The 19,500-nt window shown below is 44.9% G+C and overlaps 1 protein-coding gene across 1 annotated transcript in view; it reads right to left on the reverse strand.

The window, feature by feature from the left end:
- The window catches only part of LOC311099946 (multiple epidermal growth factor-like domains protein 10), a gene marked incomplete at both ends in the record, with an annotated part of 127,899 nt that overhangs the window by 12,674 nt on the left and 95,725 nt on the right, over nucleotides 1-19,500 (reverse strand). The window contains 9 exons of the mRNA XM_084140665.1: nucleotides 4,609-4,732; nucleotides 5,315-5,442; nucleotides 5,756-5,983; nucleotides 8,260-8,388; nucleotides 10,480-10,608; nucleotides 10,794-10,922; nucleotides 12,652-12,780; nucleotides 12,995-13,129; nucleotides 13,379-13,525. Coding sequence (XP_083996791.1) covers nucleotides 4,609-4,732; nucleotides 5,315-5,442; nucleotides 5,756-5,983; nucleotides 8,260-8,388; nucleotides 10,480-10,608; nucleotides 10,794-10,922; nucleotides 12,652-12,780; nucleotides 12,995-13,129; nucleotides 13,379-13,525 — 1,278 coding nt within the window. The remainder of the gene's footprint in view (nucleotides 1-4,608; nucleotides 4,733-5,314; nucleotides 5,443-5,755; nucleotides 5,984-8,259; nucleotides 8,389-10,479; nucleotides 10,609-10,793; nucleotides 10,923-12,651; nucleotides 12,781-12,994; nucleotides 13,130-13,378; nucleotides 13,526-19,500) is intronic.

Here is a 19,500-nt window from a genome sequence, read left to right on the forward strand (position 1 = left end):
GACTACTCTTCAATCCCGGTAACTCTGACCAGCCTTCTGCCTTGCTACAACGTATTTGGATTTCCCTTGAACTGTACTGCTGCCTTGTTTCATCCGCCCCGTTGTGTCTGTGTTTCCCCCCCCCAGGACTTCTGGACCACCCACCACCGGCGTCATAGGACGCATCGCTGCCACTGGGGGGGGCACAGACCCAGCACATTGGACGGGATCCCTGTTACCCCTGGAGCCTTCACTCACTCCCTACTTCCCTTTTCCCTTAAGTTTTAATAAACTTTCTGGTGTGACGCAATTGTGGTCCTCTGGTCGTCTGTCTGAACCGTGACAAACGAACCTAAGCACATAGCCAAGACAACGCAGGAATCCGCTTTGGGACAAGTCTCTGAATGTCCTTGAGTGGCCCAGCCAGAGCCCGGACTTGATTCCAATTGAACATCTCTGGAGAGACCTGAAAATAGCTGTGCAGCAACGCTCCCCATCAAACCTGACTGAGCTTGAGAGGATCTGCAGAGAAGAATGGGAGAAACTCCCCAAATACAGGTGTGCCAAGTTTATAGCGTCTTCATACCCAACAAGACTTGAGGCTGTAATCGCTGCCAAAGGTGCTTCAACAAAGTACTGAGTAAAGGGTCTGAATACTTATGTAAATGTGATATTTCATTTTCATTATTAATTTTTTTCAAAACATTTTAAAAACCTGTTTTTGCTTTGTCATTATGGGGTATTGTGTGTAAATTGATGAGGGAAAAAAACAACTTAATTAATGTTAGAATAAGGTGGTAACGTAACAAAATGTGGAAAAAGTCTAGGGGTCTGAATACTTTCCGAATGCACTGTAATTCATTTTGCAGATACTCCATACTGGACCGTATTGCCTACTGGCTACCTTCACCCCTAATTTAGACACGTTTCTGCTTATAAGTTCTGAAATTTGGTAGGCCTTATTATAGTCTAATTTCCAACATTCTGTAGGCCATTTGTTTGTCAACTATAGTTATAAAATAAAAAATAAAATTACATTATTTAGCAGACGCTCTTATCCAGAGCGACTTACATGAGCAATTAGGGTTAAGTGCCTTGCTTAATGGCACATCGACAGATTTTTCACCTAGTCGGCTCGGGGATTAGAACCAGCGACCTTTCGGTTACTGGCACAACGCTCTTACCCACTAAGCTACCTGCCGCCCTTGGCATGCAGCTTCTCTTCTGTCATAACTTGTTGCCCCAGAAGAAATAAATAAAGTAGTGCTCACCAGAATAATTTCTTACATCGATACAATGAATGCATTAGTAATCTAGTTAACACCAGTAAAGTTGTCTGTTTCATTTAGGTCTGCATTTAGGGACCGGGGAGAAAATTAAATAACTCCGAAACAGTGGAAAGATTGGTCCTGTGCAAAATGTCCAATGCCATCAGTTTGACCGGATTTAAGGAAATGAAAAGCTGATAAAACGATGAAACACATCTCTGATAAGACTTCAGTTTGTCTTGGGTGCATATTTTATGTGGTTGAAATATTGTCTGCTTGCATAACAGTGTCAAAGATAACACATTACACATCTATTTGCATTTTCTCAAGAGATGCTGAAAGCAAGAAATCATATTTCTCCACTCCTGTTCCTGAGACAAAATCTACATTTGTTATATAATTTAACTGCAAGAAATACATAATTCTGCAGGAGTTAATATTATATGACGTTACATGTGAGAGGTTATAGGCCTACAGTCAGTGTCCATATTTCAGTTACTATTCCATTTAACCCATATGAACTTAAATTAGGAATATTCTGTTTATTTATGGGTACAGGGATACTCATGAGCGGGATGAGGTGCATGTAAACAGGTTATCATGAATCAGACCTTAAGCGGAATGTGAACTACTATCCAGAATACTGTGTGCATGTAAACGTGGTCACTGACTCACCCGAAGATGAAGATGAAGCCTAGATTACTCACAGGTGATGGCTGATGCGCTTGTGACAATAGCCTAGCTCAAAATAAGCTACTTTGAAAAACAGTGCTGTTCCCTCAGAATCGCTCAAAAGTAGTTGCATTTTTGGGGGGCTTCTACAGATAGATTAGTCTACTCTTTTCAGCAGTAGGTACAGTGGGGAGAACAATTATTTGATACACTACCGATTTTGCAGGTTTTCCTACTTACAAAGCATGTAGAGGTCTGTAATCTTTACCATAGGTACACTTCAACTGTGAGAGACGGAATCTAAAACAACAAAAAATCCAGAAAATCACATTGTATGATTTTTAAGTAATTATTTTGCATTTTATTGCATGACATAAGTATTTGATCACCTACCAACCAGTAAGAATTCCGGCTCTCACAGACCTGTTAGTTTTTCTTTAAGAAGCCCTCCTGTTCTCCACTCATTACCTGTATTAACTGCACCTGTTTGAACTTGTTACCTGTATAAAAGACACCTGTCCACACACTCAATCAAACAGACTCCAACCTCTCCACAATGGCCAAGACCAGAGAGCTGTGTAAGGACATCAGGGATAAAATTGTAGACCAGCACAAGGCTGGGATGGGCTACAGGACAATAGGCAAGCAGCTTGGTGAGAAGGCAACAACTGTTGGCGCAATTATTCGAAAATGGAAGAAGTTCAAGATGACGGTCAATCACCCTCGGTCTGGGTCTCCAAGCAAGATCTCACCTCGTGGGGCATCAATGATCATGAGGAAGGTGAGGGATCAGCCCAGAACTACACAGCAGGACCTGGTCAATGACCTGAAGAGAGCTGGGACCACAGTCTCAAAGAAAACCATTAGTAACACACTACGCCGTCATGGATTAAAATCCTGCAGCGCACGCAAGGTCCCCCTGCTCAAGCCAGCACATGTCCAGGCCCGTCTGAAGTTTGCCAATGACCATCTGGATGATCCAGAGGAGGAATGGGAGAAGGTAATGTGGTCTGATGAGACAAAAATATAGCTTTTTGGTCTAAACTCCACTCGCCGTGTTTGGAGGAAGAAGAAGGATGAGTACAACCCCAAGAACACCATCCCAACCGTGAAGCAAGGAGGTGGAAACATCATTCTTTGGGGATGCTTTTCTGCAAAGGGGACAGGACGACTGCACCGTATTGAGGGGAGGATGGATGGGGCATTGTATCGCGAGATCTTGGCCAACAACCTCCTTCCCTCAGTAAGAGCATTGAAGATTGGTCGTGGCTGGGTCTTCCAGCATGACAACGACCCAAAACACACAGCCAGGGCAACTAAGGAGTGGCTCCGTAAGAAGCATCTCAAGGTCCTGGAGTGGCCTAGCCAGTCTCCAGACCTGAACCCAATAGAAAATCTTTGGAGGGAGCTGAAAGTCCGTATTGCCCGCGACAACCCCGAAACCTGAAGGATCTGGAGAAGGTCTGTTTGGAGGAGTGGGCCAAAATCCCTGCTGCAGTGTGTACAAACCTGGTCAAGACCTACAGGAAACCTATGATCTCTGTAATTGCAAACAAAGGTTTCTGTACCAAATATTAAGTTCTGCTTTTCTGATGTATCAAATACTTATGTCATGCAATAAAATGAAAATTAATTACTTATAAATCATACAATGTGATTTTCTGGATTTTTGTTTTAGATTCCGTCTCTCACAGTTGAAGTGTACCTATGATAAAAATTACAGACCTTTACATGCTTTGTAAGTAGGAAAACCTGCAAAATCGGCAGTGTATCAAATACTTGTTCTCCCCACTGTATTTGCTTTCCGAACGGTATGACTACGTTTTTCTCTGGATTGTATTTTGAGATTTGTGAAAAGCAAGTTGACAGCCGCAACCAACCATAGAAATATAATCCATAGATGGCAGTTCCCATTCAAGTCAGGACTGGCAGCCATTGCTAGTGTACCCATGAGTTTAAGAGTCAAAGTGCCAGGGTTAGAGATTCCAAAATCCTTCTATGGATTATATGTCTATGGACACATTTTACATTTACATTTCAGTCATTTAGCAGACGCTCTTATCCCGAGCGACTTACAGTTAGTTAGTGCATACATTCTTTCATTTTTTTCATACCCCCTGTGGGAATCGAACCCACAACCCTGGCGTTGCAAACGCCATGCTCTAACAACTGAGCTACATCCCTGCCGGCCATTCCCTCCCTTACCCTGGGCCAATTGCGCGCCGCCCCATGGGTCTCCCGGTCGCGGCCGGCTACGACAGAGCCTGGATTCGAACCAGGATCTCTAGTGGCCACTGCGCCACTCGGGAGATGCAGGAATGCAAGAAGCTGCTCTATATTTGGCACGCACGCCGCCCAAATTGCGGTCTTCACAACTGTAAGTGCTTGAAATAAAACTTCATCCGCAGCATTTTTTTTGAAGCTATTGATCCTCTGTGGCTAAATTATGCTCTCTGGTGTAGTATTTTGAATGATTTGATGTATGTCTGTTCAGACAGGAGTAATATAATTTTTGGAAATCTTTTTTATATATATATAATTTCAATTTATCAACTTATTTCAATTTATTAGGGCCCCTACTTCACACGGCTATGCAAACAGTATTTAATCTACTTACTTTAAAAATAAGTGTGAGATATGTTTCTCTGTGCGTGCGTGTGTGTGTGTGTCATGGTGTGTGTCTTCTCACCCAGTTCGTTGAAGCAGCCACCATGTTTCCAGTCGGCAGGCAGGGTTACAGTGTGGTCCACAATGGGAGGCCTCTTCCTCTGGTCCACGTTCTTCAGGTTCACAAACAACTGGTTATTCTTAGCCTGAAATATATCCCAAAACACTGGGGTTATGGTAATGATCCAGGCTTATAACACATTGTATGGAATTACTGATCATTATCATTTTTGTTGTGGAAAAATGCTATTAGACACCTACAGTACATTATATTCATATATACAGGACCATATATCAGTACCAGTATATAAGCATTCCAGGTGAAGCTGGTTGAGAGAATGCCAAGAGTGCGCAATGCTGTCATCAAGACAAGGGGTGGCAATTTGTTTAACACATCTTTGGTTACTACATTATTCCATATGTGTTTTTTCATAGTTTTGATGTCTTCACTATTATTCTATTAAGTAAAAAATTGCAAAAATAAAGAAAAACCCTTGAATGAGTAGGTGTGTCCAAACTTTTGACTGGTACTGTATATGATTCCATCAAATAAAATCTAAAATGGATTATATTTTATTAATCACTTATAACCCTTCTTAAAAATGTAGTTTAATAGGAAGGGTTTGTAAGTGGTATACTCCAGGAAGTAGTGAACTCACTCCTCAGTGAAGTAGCGAATATACCATGAAGCTGAGCTCTTCATCACAAGTCCATTAAAGAGGTCTCACCTTTCCATAGGGCAGGTTGTTGACATGTGGGGGACTGGTGCACTGGGTCAGGGTGTGGTAACTGGGGTTGGATAAGTAGTTGCTGTTGGGATGTCTGGGTGTCTGACTTGTTTGTGGCAATGCTGCATCTGAAAGAGATAGAGATAGACTGCTTAGTTAAGTCGATACTAAAACAGCATTCATCAAAAGTATAGCCACATTAGAATATATGGAAGTTAGGGTCAGTGCCTATTAATTTCCGGTGCAATAGGGATTTGAAGGGCTATTTAACTGAGCAGGAAAAAAACTATTTTCACAGTACTGTCATGGTTATTTAATTTGACCACAGGATAAAAGTATACACAATTTAATTGAACCTGTAGATAAAAGATGAAGCTATAGTACTACCAAATCTGGTCCCATGGGCCGGGGCATCACTATGGAAATGGTGCCCATGCTTACCGGCGATGGTGTAGTCTGCGGTGATGCGCATGGCAGGCGTGTACGTGACAGCAGGCATGGTGGGCTCCTTGCCCTTCTGCTTCTTTCTGTAGACGATGAAGAGGAAGAGGAGGAAGAGCACCAGCAACACCAGGATGATGATACCCGCAATGGTGCTGATCTGGTAGGAGTCCACAGGCACGGCAGCGCTGGTCAGGCTGTTGGGGTTGCCCGCGATCACCACACCGGCTATGTAGGGGAAGAAGGAGAGAGTGGTTAGGACTACAATGAGGGAAAAAAGTAATTGATCCCCTGCTGATTTTGTACATTTGCCCACTGACAAAGAAATGATCAGTCTATAATTTTAATGGTAGGTTTATTTGAAAAGTGAGAGACAGAATAACAACAAAAAAATCCAGAAAAAAGCATGTCAAAAATGTAATAAATTGATTTGCATTTTAATGAGAGAAATAAGTATTTCACCCCTCTGCAAAACATGACTTAGTACTTAGTGGCAAAACCCTTGTTGACAATCACAGACGTCAGACGTTTCTTGTAGTTGGCCACCAGGTTTTCACACATCTCAGGAGGGATTTTGTTCCACTCCTTTTTGCAGATCTTCTCCAAGTCATTAAGGTTTCGAGGCTGACGTTTGGCAACTCGAACCTTCAGCTCCCTCCACAGAATTTCTATGGGATTAAGGTCTGGAGACTGGCTAGGCCACTCCAGGACCTTAATGTGCTTCTTCTTGAGCCACTCCTTTGTTGCCTTGGCTGTGTGTTTTGGGTCATTGTCATGCTTGAATACCCATCCACGACCCATTTTCAATGCCCTGGCTGAGGGAAGGAGGTTCTCACCCAAGATTTAACGGTACATGGCCCTGTCCATTGTCCCTTTGATGTGGTGAAGTTGTCCTGTCCCCTTAGCAGAAAAACACCCCCAAAGCATAATGTTTCCACCTCCATGTTTGACGGTGTGGATGGTGTTCTTGGGGTCATAGGCAGCATTCCTCCTCCTCCAAACACAGCGAGTTGAGTTGAGGCCAAAGAGCTCGATTTTGGTCTCATCTGACCACAACACTTTCACCCAGTTCTCCTCTGAATCATTCAGATGTTCATTGGCAAACTTCAGACGGCCCTATATATGTGCTTTCTTCAACAGGGGGACCTTGCGGGCGCTGCAGGATTTCAGTCCTTCACGGCGTAGTGTGTTACCAATTGTTTTCTTGGTGACTATGGTCCCAGCTGCCTTGAGATCATTGGGCTCCCGAGAGGCGCAGCGGTCTAAGGCACTGCATCTCCGTGCTTGAGGCATCACTACAGACCCCCTGGTTCGATTCCAGACTGTATCACAACCGGCCGTGATTGGGAGTCCCATAGGGCGGCGCACAATTGGCCCAGCGTCATCCGGGTTTGGCCAGTGTAAGCCGTCATTGTAAATAAGAATTTGTTCTTAACTGACTTGCCTAGTTAAATAAAGGGGAAATAAAAAATATAAAAAATTGGCAAGATCCTCCCGTGTAGTTCTGGGCTGATTCCTCACCGTTCTCATGATCATTGCAACTCCATGAGGTGAGATCTTGCATGGAGCCCCAGGCCGAGGGAGATTGACAGTTATTTTGTGTTTCTTCCATTTGCGAATAATCACACCAACTGTTGTCACCTTCTCACCAAGCTGCTTGGCGATGGTCTTGTAGCCCATTCCAGCCTTGTGTAGGTCTACAATCTTGTCCCTGACATCCTTGGAGAGCTCTTTGGTCTTGGCCATGGTGGAGAGTTTGGAATCTGATTGATTGATTGCTTCTGTGGACAGGTGTCTTTTATATAGGTAACAAGCTGAGATTAGGAGCACTCCCTTTAAGAGTGTGCTCCTAATCTCAGCTCGTTACCTGTATAAAAGACACCTGGGAGCCAGAAATCTTTCTGATTGAGAGGGGGTCAAATACTTATTTCCTGCATTAAAATGCAAATAAATTCATAACATTTTTGACATGCGTTTTTCTGGATTTTTTTGTTTGTTATTCTGTCTCACTGTTCAAATAAACCTAACATTCAAATTATAGACTGTTCATTTATTTGTCAGTGGGCAAACGTACAAAATCAGCAGGGGATCAAATACTTGTTTCCCTCTCTGTAGGTCATTTTCTATTACACTCAACTTTATTCGTCCTCTCAGAAGGTATTGTTAGGGTACAATACCATAATGCTACTTATCCTACTCTTACAGATTTGTAAGGGGACACTAGCAAGGGCCTAGTGGTAGGGGCTATGGATCAGTTTGTTAAGGGACAGTATATTGATATTATACTTGGAGCAGCAGTAACGTGTCCGGCTCTGATCCCAAAGGTGCCAGGTTTGAATCACGCCTCGGAACCTTTCACCGCTCACCCAAAACGCCGCACTGGTGTCGAAAGGGGGATTCGAACCAGTCTTAACAACAGCAGATGTATAACAATATGTAAAGATACTTGTTCTACCCCCCCCCAAAAAAACAAACAAAATTATAATAAGGATACTCATTCTCACCTTGGTCACACCTCACTCCCTTCCAGCCGGGGTTGCAGTAGCATGTGCCGGTCATATGATCACAGGTGGAGTTGTTGAGACAGTCGCACACCTGACGACAGCCATAACCATAGGAACCAGGGGGGCATTCTGAGAGCAGGCAAGAGGCACAGACACATTTTTATTTAACCTTTATTTTTATCAGGGAGTCATACTGAGACCAAGGTCTCTTTTACAGATGAGCCCTGAATTACATAAATTACACATCAAAATATATATACAAAATGCAAGCAGAAAGAAAAACATGGTCACAAAAAACAAACACATTCATCAGTAATATGGCCCTCAATCAGCTTCCTAAATTGCCCTAGGGGCACCAAAATATCAAATTTAAGAAGACTTTTAAAAATTGTCGCCCATAAAAAAGCGCAGTGCGCTATGATAAACTGCATCTAATGGCTTTAATGAAGTGGCAGCTGCATTCATATACATGTAGATGATGTCGCCATAGTCTAGGACCTAATAAACTGCTTTCTACTATTTAGCGAGAGGAAGGACTTATTTCTATAGAAGAAGCCCATTTTTAATCTCAGCTCAATTCATTGGAAATGATTTGGAAAGGCTGTCTATATAAGGGCCCAAAGTTGACCGTGCATTTCATGAGCAGAAACCAAGCCATGAGGTTGAAGAAATTGTCCGTAGAGCTCAGAGACAGGATTGTGTCGAGGCACAGATCTGGGGTAGGGTACCAAAAAATTCTGCAGCATTGAAGGTCCTAAAGAACACAGTGGCCTCCATCATTCTTAAATGGAAGAAGTTTGGAACCACCAAGACTCTTCCGAGAGCTGGCCGCTCAGCCAAACTAAGCAATTGGGGGAGAAGGGCCTTGGTCAGGCAGATGACCAAGAACCCGATGGTCACGCTGACAGAGCTCCAGAGTTCATCTGTGGAGATGGGAAAACATTCCAGAAGGACAACCATCTCTGCAGCACTCCACCAATCAGGCCTTTATGGTAGAGTGGCCAGACGGAAGCCACTCCTCAGTAAAAGGCACATCACAGCCTGCTTGGAGTTTGCCAAAAGGCACCTAAAGGACTCTCAGATCATGAGAAACAAGATTCTCTGGTCTGATGAAACCAATTTTGAACTCTTTGGCCTGAATGCCAAGCGTCACGTCTGGAGGAAACCAAGCACCGCTCATCACCTGTCCAATACCATTCCAAAGGTGAAGCATGGTGGCAGCAGCATCATGCTGTGGGGATGTTTTTCAGCAGCAGGGACTGGGAGACTAGTCAGGATCGAGGGAAAGATGAATGGAGCAAAGTACAGAGATCCTTGATGAAAACCTGCTCCAGAGCGCTCAGGACCTCAGACTGGGGTGAAGCTTCACCTTCCAACAGGACAACGACCCTAAGCACACAGCCAAGACAATGCAGCAGTGGCTTCGGGACAAGTCTCTGAATGTCCTTGAGTGTCCCAGCCAGAGCCCGGACTTGAATCCAATCTAACATCTCTGGAGAGACCTGAAAATAGCTGTGCAGCGACGCTCCCTATCCAACCTGACAGAGCTTTGGAGGATCTCATCAATATGCTTTTTAAAAGACAGCTTTTCATCTATCCAGATGCCCAGATATTTGTAAGCAGGGACATGATCAATATGGACACCATCCAAAGTACATATGCTTAAATCATCAGAGTTATTTTTAGGCACTATAGAGAACAAGATATAATGTACTTAGTTTTACCTGCATTCAATACTAATTCCAGGTCAATAAAGTTTTTCTGTAATACAATGAAGGCAGACTGTAGTTCAGATAGAGCCGGTCAACCGTGGAGGCAATAGCATACACAACAGTATCATCGGCATACAAGTGCAGGTTACAATTTTTTACAGACAAGTCGATATTTTTAATGTAAACAGTAAAAAGTACAGGACCATTTATAATATTATGTCTTTAGCTCAATGTAGTTAATCGAAAAGCTTAAATGTCACAGTCTAATCATGCATTACTGATAACACTTTGTGCTAGAACTTATCACGGTATTTAGAGTTGGAGTCCAATTCACTACAATGCCAGTAAATTCAGGAGAATTATGGAGCATGTTAAAATACACTCATCTTAACATTATTTATTTTTCTATTTCAATTCCAGGCTCTCTTCCTATGCTAAAATGCTCAAAATCTTTATAATGTGTTCTGTAGTTATTCTGATTACCCATAATCCTGTGGTGTACACTCACTTTGCTCACAGTGGCGTCCCATGAAGCCAGTCCGGCAGGTACACTGGCCAGAGATGTGGTCACAGTCGGCTCCATTCCTACACTGACAGGTCTGGGAACAGTCCTTACCGTAGAAGCCCAATCGACAGCCTGCAATGGATTCATATACAGTAAGACTCCAGCATTTGATAAAATTTGATTGAGTCCATTTTAAAATAGTTTAACAGCATGGGATGATGATGATGATGATGATGCATGTCCATATGCTTCAAATAAATGTGAGCGTGAGAGTGCGTGCATCCGTGCCTGTGTGTGGGTGCTTGTGTGTAACTTACGTTGTGTACAGTACAAGCCTGTCCAGCCCGGAGTACACTTGCACTCCCCATCATAGGCACTGCAGAAGGCCCCGTTGTGACAGTTACATGTGTGGATACAGTTGGGCCCCCACTGACCAGGAGGACAGACTGCAAGATAAGGACAACAACCACAGTATGAGAGAACATCACAACAATAGCCTCCTGGCGATAGCCTCAAATAGCATCCTGTCCAGGGGGTGTACTTGTACATCAAACTGCCTTGCGCTGCAGAAACAGGACATCTTGCCCTTTGAGCCATTCTTTTAGCCTCAACATGTGTTTTACAAGTGTTCCTGAATACCTTGCCCAGGAAGAGAGGAGGAAAAGTGGTGAGAGGTGAATCGATTAATGGAAAAATTATTGCATTCAGTATGAAAAATATGACTGAATCATATGCTCTGTTCTAACTATAGTAAGCATAATCTCCTACTCATCACCCGTCCCCCAGCAAGCAATAGCCTGGGAACAAGGTTATAGTTTAAGCTGTTTACAGTACACACTGTACAGAAGGGAAATTGAAAGCAGCAATATTTCTCTATTAGTCTATATTTATTCAGTAACTCATCTAGAATTTGGGGAACCAGGTGTGCGAAATCTTTGGCTAACCAATGACAATTTTTGAGCCAGTGAGCAACAAAGCACCAGGAAGATAAAAGCAGCAGACAGTGGACCTTACCTAGTGAGCACAAGGCATTGAAAATATGTATTTTCAACGTCTTTTCAACCAAAAAGACGTCTCCTCAACCAAAAAGTATTTTCAACGTCTTGGAATTAATTATATTTCTATGGGATGAAAACCCATGTTGTATCATTAACTATCACCAGAGGGAGCCATATTACATTAATAATCCCCAGGCTGTCAGACACACTATTACACAAATAGTACCCTATTATAAACACAATTTTCTCTCCCTCAGAAGGTCTCCCAGGAATTCGTAATGGAAAGTCCATTAGGTAAGTTTATGCTGGCAAATGTTATCGAGCTACACGAGACGCCAGCGTCAATACTATTCGACATCCAGAATGTGAAGCACACAAAGCATGTTGCCCCACATCTGTGATGAGGAGGCCCAGGCGGGGTATCCCAGGGTCCTTTAAGGCTGTGATAAGTTAGGGGGTCCTGCAGAGGTCAATAAGGGTCACGAGAGGTCAAAAGGGGTCACGGAGGACTCCTCACTTGGCTGAGGGGCTTGCGTATGTCAGCGCCTTAGCTACTGGTGTCAAAGACAGGTAAATCTAGTGTGGGTCGCGTCCCGCTAAAAACACATTCATGGGTCAGGGGTCGTGGTGAGTAGCACCTGTCGTCCGTCTTAATGGACATTAGTGGTAAGTGTTAAACGTTTTTCCTATGATTACACTGGTTGGTTAAATATTTATTTTGCTAAATGGAATAATTCTCAATCAGAGCAGGGAAAGAATGCTTTAAGAATGTCATTTAGCATGGACTATTATACAGATTCTAACAATAGGATATACATGTTCAACATATTCTGACATATTCTACCAATCCTAAGAAACAAACCAAATCCACAAAAGAAATGAGCAGTGGCCACAAGTTGGCAGTTCTGGTCAATTCTATTAACTCCCAATAGGGAAAAAATAAGAAATCGCTCCAAAATTGAATTTCAACTCATTTCCTGAATTGACTGAACTAAACAAGATTAACGGACCCCTCCAGGGATGCAGACAGACAGGGTCAGCCATAAGTATTTTTTTTACAAGACATTACTGAGCTGAACTCAACCAAACAAAGCTTTAATGACCTGGCCTGGTTACACATCTACCATAATTGCTGGAATCGGCACGATATGTGAAAAGTGTATTTGGGAGTACTCACGTTGTGAACAGTCACTGCCAATCCAGCCGGGGTAACACTGGCATGAGCCATCGATGGGGTTACAGGTGCCGTTATTGGTACAGGTGCAGCTCCATGCACAGTTCTTCCCAAACCTGCCACTGGGGCACACTGGGGAAGAGAGGAAGAAAGAAATAGAGGGTAAAAACACAGAAGTGAGTCACCAACCTTTACGGTCCGGAGAGGAATCAATTAACTTTGTCAAAGGGTAGTGTGACTCTTGATGCTATGTTCTGGTCATGCGGTTGAGTGGTCAACTGTTGATTGAGTCATGTGGGGTAACGGTTGAGTGTCATACAGGGTAACTGTTAAGTGTCACACTCACCTTCATTACAGAGGGGCCCCTTGAACCCCGGGAGGCAGTCACACTGGCCAGAGACGTGGTGGCAGGGTCCATTGCTGTGGACACACTGGGGACAGGACTGGCTGCAGCGGTGGCCAAAGTAGCACGGTGAACAGACTGGAAGGACAGGAAAGATTAGTTAGGTTTCTAACTAAGAAACAAGTATAGACTTGAGATACGTACATATTCATACATTACATAGTGGATGGAATTAGTTAAACCACACAATGTATAAATCAGCTCTATACATAAATGTATAGTAAACCAATCGAATACAATCCATAAGCATAACACAGTAATTGGGCACGGGATCTTTAATGATATTGTAATGTAATAACTGAATGCATGAATGTGTGGGATACTCACTGCGCTGGCAGGTGATCCCCCGAAATCCGGGAGCACATTCACAGGTGCCCTCGTCAGGGGAACAGGAGGCCCCATTCTTACAGTTGCAAGGGAGGGAACAGTTTGGCCCCCAGCGGCCCTCGGCACACACACTGTCACAGTGGATACCTGGGAACACACACAACACATGGCTCACTCAAACAAGTTCACATAGGTATCCCATTGACATCAATTAATGATTGAAGAAGGCTTGGTGCTGTAAATCTGCTAATTACAGGAATTGATTTCCTGATTAATGCAGGGTTTAACACCAGATGGCAGCCTCTTAGGGAATAAGTCCACGGTCAATACCATCTTTCTGGCATCTTTCTGGCAAAGCTCCACAAACACTTTTACCAGGCTCTCCAATGGACTATCTTTCCATTTGTTTTACTGTAAATGCTATAAGTAAGAAGTGCTTTGATCTATTCCATTAATCAAATGTGGCTATTTGACTGGACTAGGGCACTGAGTTTTTCCTGACCAAGTGACCTGACCAGGAAAAACTTTTGGCAGCTGTTGTAGGCTATAATAAGGCCCAGTCCTGGTTAGGGACATATCAACATTTATGGGGGGAGGGGCTGGTCCAACTCAAGGTGTCAAAAAAACACCTCTCCCCAAAGTTACAAATATTTTCACATGACCCTCCCCTTGTAATGTAAAATAAATTTAACACCCTCCCCCCTCACAGAATTAACTAAAAATAATGTTTACGACCACAAATAACAATAACTGTAGTGACCCTGTGTTTATTAATGTGGATATCGACTTTGCCACTTCCACATGCTTTTGTGGCACAGTCGATGCCACGCAGGGCTACAGGCCAGAAGGTTGAGAGTTCACCGACCACCACAGACAAGCTAGGCTCACTCTTCCTGCCTGTTTCATTACACTACGATCAGAGCCGGCTGCAGACAATGATCAGCTAGGGGGAAATCACATTTTCTAAATTTTGATGCCATATTTATAATTATATAAAATATATGCAACAAATGTTCCACCAACAGGTTTCTGTGCCAATGCACCACACAACCAATAAACAAAGCATACCGACTTCGGGCACTTCAATATCATGGTTTGCGTTTTCAACAACACAATAAATAGAGTATGTCAATCTTGAAAAACACTTGCCAGAGTCTTTAGTGTGTTTATAGCTAGGTTTCCATCCAATTGGCAGCAGATTTTCATGTGAATATTCTAAAATGTTCATAAAAACGATATGCCATTTCAGAGTTTCATTTAGGAAAAGTTGGCACCGCACAACATGACAGGGAAGATTTTAATTTACCGGACATTTGAGAAATGTAATAGATCAATAAACAAGGGATGTTGGCAAAATGAGCCACATTTATGTGTCCTTAAAAACAGCCTATAACAAATGTCAAAAACACTATTCCTTGTGTTTCGACGTGTAGCCTATGCAAAACTTTATGGTGGGTTTAGGCTAATTTCCTAAAACAATAATTGTCCGCATCACGGTTCAGCTGTCAGAGATTTGAACCCTAAATGTATCATGCAAAGGCCTATAGGCTTAGGTGTCTACTGTATGATATTCATATTTTAATAAATATATAGATAGCCTATATAAAGGAAGAGAAGCTTAGGCCAAACCCCAGAGAGAGAGATATGCCGGTGGCATGCTACGACACCGACATGCATTTCTTTATGTCAGATGGCTACTGGGTCTGCTATACAGATATAGACGTACATAAGGAGGGTAATTTATTAATTTCCGATCTGAATATTTTGTAGAAAGATATGCATTATATTGTTAGATTATAGGAGTAACTCTGGTAGGCCTGAAACAATCTTCCTCACCTCAAGTTCAACTGTCGGAGTCAGTTGGAGAGCAGGGGCGCACTGCCTTCATATCATAGGCCTGCAGTAACTAAAGCTTAATAATAGCCACAGCATACCAAACCTTCACAAACGTTTCTAAACTATTAGGGTAATATCAAAAGTAAGTCAAGCCATTGTTTATAGGGAAAATACAAGCAGAAGAGTGAATGTAAACCAGGGAAAAAACACACTACCCTCCCCTGTGACCCAAAAAAACCACACAACCCTTCCCAAAGCAAAATAAAAGTTTGACAACCCTCCCCTATTTTCGAACACCCTTCCCCACAGTAAAAATCGGTCCCTTAGGACCATTGTTTTTCAGTAAACAGAAAAAAGGTTTGCAAACCAGAAGTGAAGTTATATGATAGGTGCGTATTCTAAGCAAAAACTGAAGAAGAATGGTTGAAGGGTCTCCCGCACACTGTGTGTACTTGTCACGGAATCAGCCGAGGCTGCCCCTCCTCCTTGCTCGGGCAGGCTTCGGCGTTCGTCGTCCCCGGAGTACTAGCTGCCACCGATCTATGTTTCGGTGTTTGTCTAGATTGTCCTGATTGTTTTCACCTGTTTCCCATTATGTTATATTGTATTCCCTTTATAACCCCCTGTCTCTCATTGGTTATTGTGTGTTGTCACGGTCGTCTATGTCGTCTAAGTATGACCAAGGCGCAGCGTGTCCAAGAAACATGACTTTATTATATCAAAGTCTGGAACAAAACAACAAAACAAGAACGATTCGTGAAGTCCTCTGCAACACTGACAGAACTTGGAACAAAAACCCACAACACCCAAAGGAAAACATACAGATAAATATGGCTCCCAATCAGAGATAACGAGCCGACAGCTGACACTCGTTACCTCCGATTGGGAGTCATTGACCAAACCTAGAAATGCAAACATAGAAATACACCCAAATACCCAACATAACCAAACCAAAACCCAACAAAACAAAATACACCCTGGCTCAAATACAAACGTCCCGGAGCCAGAGTGTCACATGTGTGATTGTTTTCCGTCAGGTCGGCAGTGCTGGTTGTATGCGTTTATTGTTCCTCCCTGTTTGGAGTTTTGTTTTGTACTTTCTTTACTGTGTTGAGTAAAGTACGTTCTGCCAGTAGTTCGGTGTCCTGCGCTTGACTTAGTTTCCCGCATACACGTCACCTTGACAGAATCACACATCACTCATGGAGTCAGCAGGAGCGGCGGTGCCAGCTGGATCAATGGAGGAACAATCCAGGCTCTCGGCACCGCCATGGAACAGGTGGTGAGCACTATTGGGCGATGGAAAAGAGAGGGCCTGCCTACGCCTGCTCCAACGATACCACCACCATCGGCGATGCCCATCGCTTCACCTCCGGGGTCCAGTGGGATTCGGCTCTCGCTCCCGAGGGCTTATGATGGCACAGCGGCTGGGTGTCAGGGTTTCCTGCTACAGGTTGAACTCTACCTAGCAACCATCCATCCGGTGCCCTCGGGATACGAGAGCGTGTCCGCCCTCATCTCCTGTATGTCCGGCAAGGCGCTGGAGTGGGCCAATGCCGAGTGGGGGGGAATAGACGCCGCTACTGTCAACTATGCGGAGTTCACCCGCCGCTTCAGGGCAGTATTCGATCATCCACCAGAGGGTAAAGCGGTGAGGGAGCGTCTATTCCACCTTAGACAGGGGAGGAGGAGCGCACAGGAGTTCGCGCTGGACTTCCGGACGCTGGCTGCCAATGCGGGATGGAATGAGAGGGCCCTCATCGACCACTACAGATGCAGCCTGAGGGAGGACTTGCGTCGGGAATTGGCCTGCAGGGACACCAACCTCAGCTTCGACCAACTGGTGGACATGTCCATTCGCCTGGATACCCTGTTGACTACCCGCGGACGTCCGGATTCAGGGCCGTCCATTCCATCCCCCAGCACTTCCGAGCCGACCCCTATGGAGCTCGGAGGTGCTGGTGCTAGGGAGACCAGGAGAGAGACTAGGAGGGAGGCCGTCCCCTGCACCAACTGTGGCCGCAGAGGACACACTGCTGGTCGGTGCTGGGGAGGGTCTCCTAGGAATCGAGGCGGTAGGCAGCGCACTGATGAGTCATTCCAGGTGAGTAGGCACCCAACTCACCCAGAGCTCTCTGTTACGCATATGTGTATTAAAGTTGTGTTTCCCGAGGTTTCTCCTCACTCCCAGCATAAGGCGCTAGTAGATTCAGGTGCAGCTGGGAATTTTATCGATCGGCAATTCACCTCTAAGTTAGGGATTCCTATTGTACCTGTTGATGTGCCCTTTCCCATCCATGCCCTAGATAGCCGGCCTTTGGGGTCAGGATTGATTAGGGAAGTCACAGCGCCGCTCAGGATGAAAACGCAGTAGGGTCATGAGGAGATACTACGTTTGTATTTGATTGATTCTCCTGTGTTTCCAATGGTGTTGGGGCTTCCCTGGATAACATCTCATGACCCCAACATTTCATGGCAACAGAGGGCTCTCAAGGGATGGTCTGATCAGTGTTTAGATGTTTCCGTAGGGGCAACGACGGTGGAAAGCCCGAACCAAGTTCCCACCATGCACATTCCACCTGAGTATACCGATTTGTACTCACCTTCTGTAAAAAGAAGTCGACTCAATTACCACCTCATCGACAGGGGGATTGTGCGATAGACCTACAAGTAGGCGCTGCGCTTCCGCGTAGTCATGTGTATCCTCTGTCTCAGGAGGAGACATACGTCACCAAATCTCTGAGACAGGGATACATACGGCCGTCCACTTCTCCTGCGTCCTCAAGTTTCTTTTTTGTGAAGAAGAAGGATGGGGGTTTACGCCTGTGTATTGATTACCGTGGTCTCAATCAGATCACCATCAAATACAGCTATCCTCTCCCTCTGATTGCTAGTATGACGGAGTCATTACACTGGGCGCAATTCTTCACAAAATTGGATCTCAGGAGCGCGTACAACCTGGTGCGCATTAGGGAGGGAGATGAGTGGAAGACAGCATTCAGTACCACCTCGGGTCACTATGAGTACCTCGTCATGCCATACGGTTTAATGAATGCTCCTTCAGTCTTCAATCATTTGTGGACGAGATTTTCCGGGACTTGCATGGACAGGGTGTAGTGGTGTATATTGATGACATTCTAATATACTCCGCTACACGAGCCGAGCATGTGTCCCTGGTGCGTTGAGTGCTTGGTAGACTGTTAGAGCATGACCTGTATGCGAAGGCGGAGAAATGTCTGTTCTTCCAGGAGTCCATCTCCTTCCTGGGACATCGGTTGTCCGCGTCAGGGGTGGAGTTGGAGATTGACCGCGTTTCTGCCGTGCGTAATTGACAGACTCCCACCACTGTGAAGGAAGTGCAGCGGTTCTTGGGTTTTGCCAATTACTACCGGAGGTTTATCCGGGGCTTTGGACAGGTAGCAGCTCCCATTACCTCCCTGCTAAAGGGGACCGGTGTGTCTGCAGTGGTCGGCTGAGGCGGACAGGGCATTTAGACATCTGAAGGACCTGTTTACCTCGGCTCCGGTGCTGGCACATCCGGATCCCTCTTTGGCGTTCCAAGTTGAGGTGGATGCGTCCGAGGCTGGGATCGGCGCTGTGCTGTCTCAGCGCTCGGGTACGCCACCAAAACTCCGCCCCTGTGCTTTCTATTCTAAGAAGCTCAGTCCGGCGGAGCGCAATTATGACGTGGGGGACAGGGAGCTGTTGGCTGTGGTTCAGGCCCTGAAGGTGTGGAGGCATTGGCTTGAGGGGGCTAAACACCCTTTTCTCATTCTGACTGACCATCGTAACCTGGAGTACATCCGGGCAGCGAGGAGGCTGAACCCTCGCCAGGCAAGGTGGTCTATGTTTCTCTCCCGATTTGTATTTAAGCTCACCTATAGACCAGGGTCACAGAACGCTAAGGCAGACGCCCTGTCCCGACTATATGACACAGAGGAGAGGTCCACTGAGCCCACTCCCATACTCCCAGAGTCTTGTCTGGTGGCACCGGTAGTGTGGGAGGTTGATGCGGACATCGAGCGGGCGTTACGTACCGATCATGCTCCCCCACAGTGTCCAGAGGGTCGGAGGTAGGTGCCGCTCGAGGTTTGCGATCGATTGATGTATTGGGCTCACATGTCACCCTCCTCTGGTCATCCTGGTATTGGTCGGACAGTGCACTGCCTTAGTGGGAAGTACTGGTGGCCCACTTTAGCTAAGGACATGAGGGTTTATGTTTCCTCCTGCTCGGTGTGCGCCCAGTGTAAGGTGCCTAGACACCTGCCCAGAGGGAAGTTACAACC

Source organism: Coregonus lavaretus, assembly GCF_964263955.1.
Source record: "Coregonus lavaretus genome assembly, chromosome: 24".
NCBI classification, from domain to species: Eukaryota; Metazoa; Chordata; class Actinopteri; order Salmoniformes; family Salmonidae; genus Coregonus; species Coregonus lavaretus.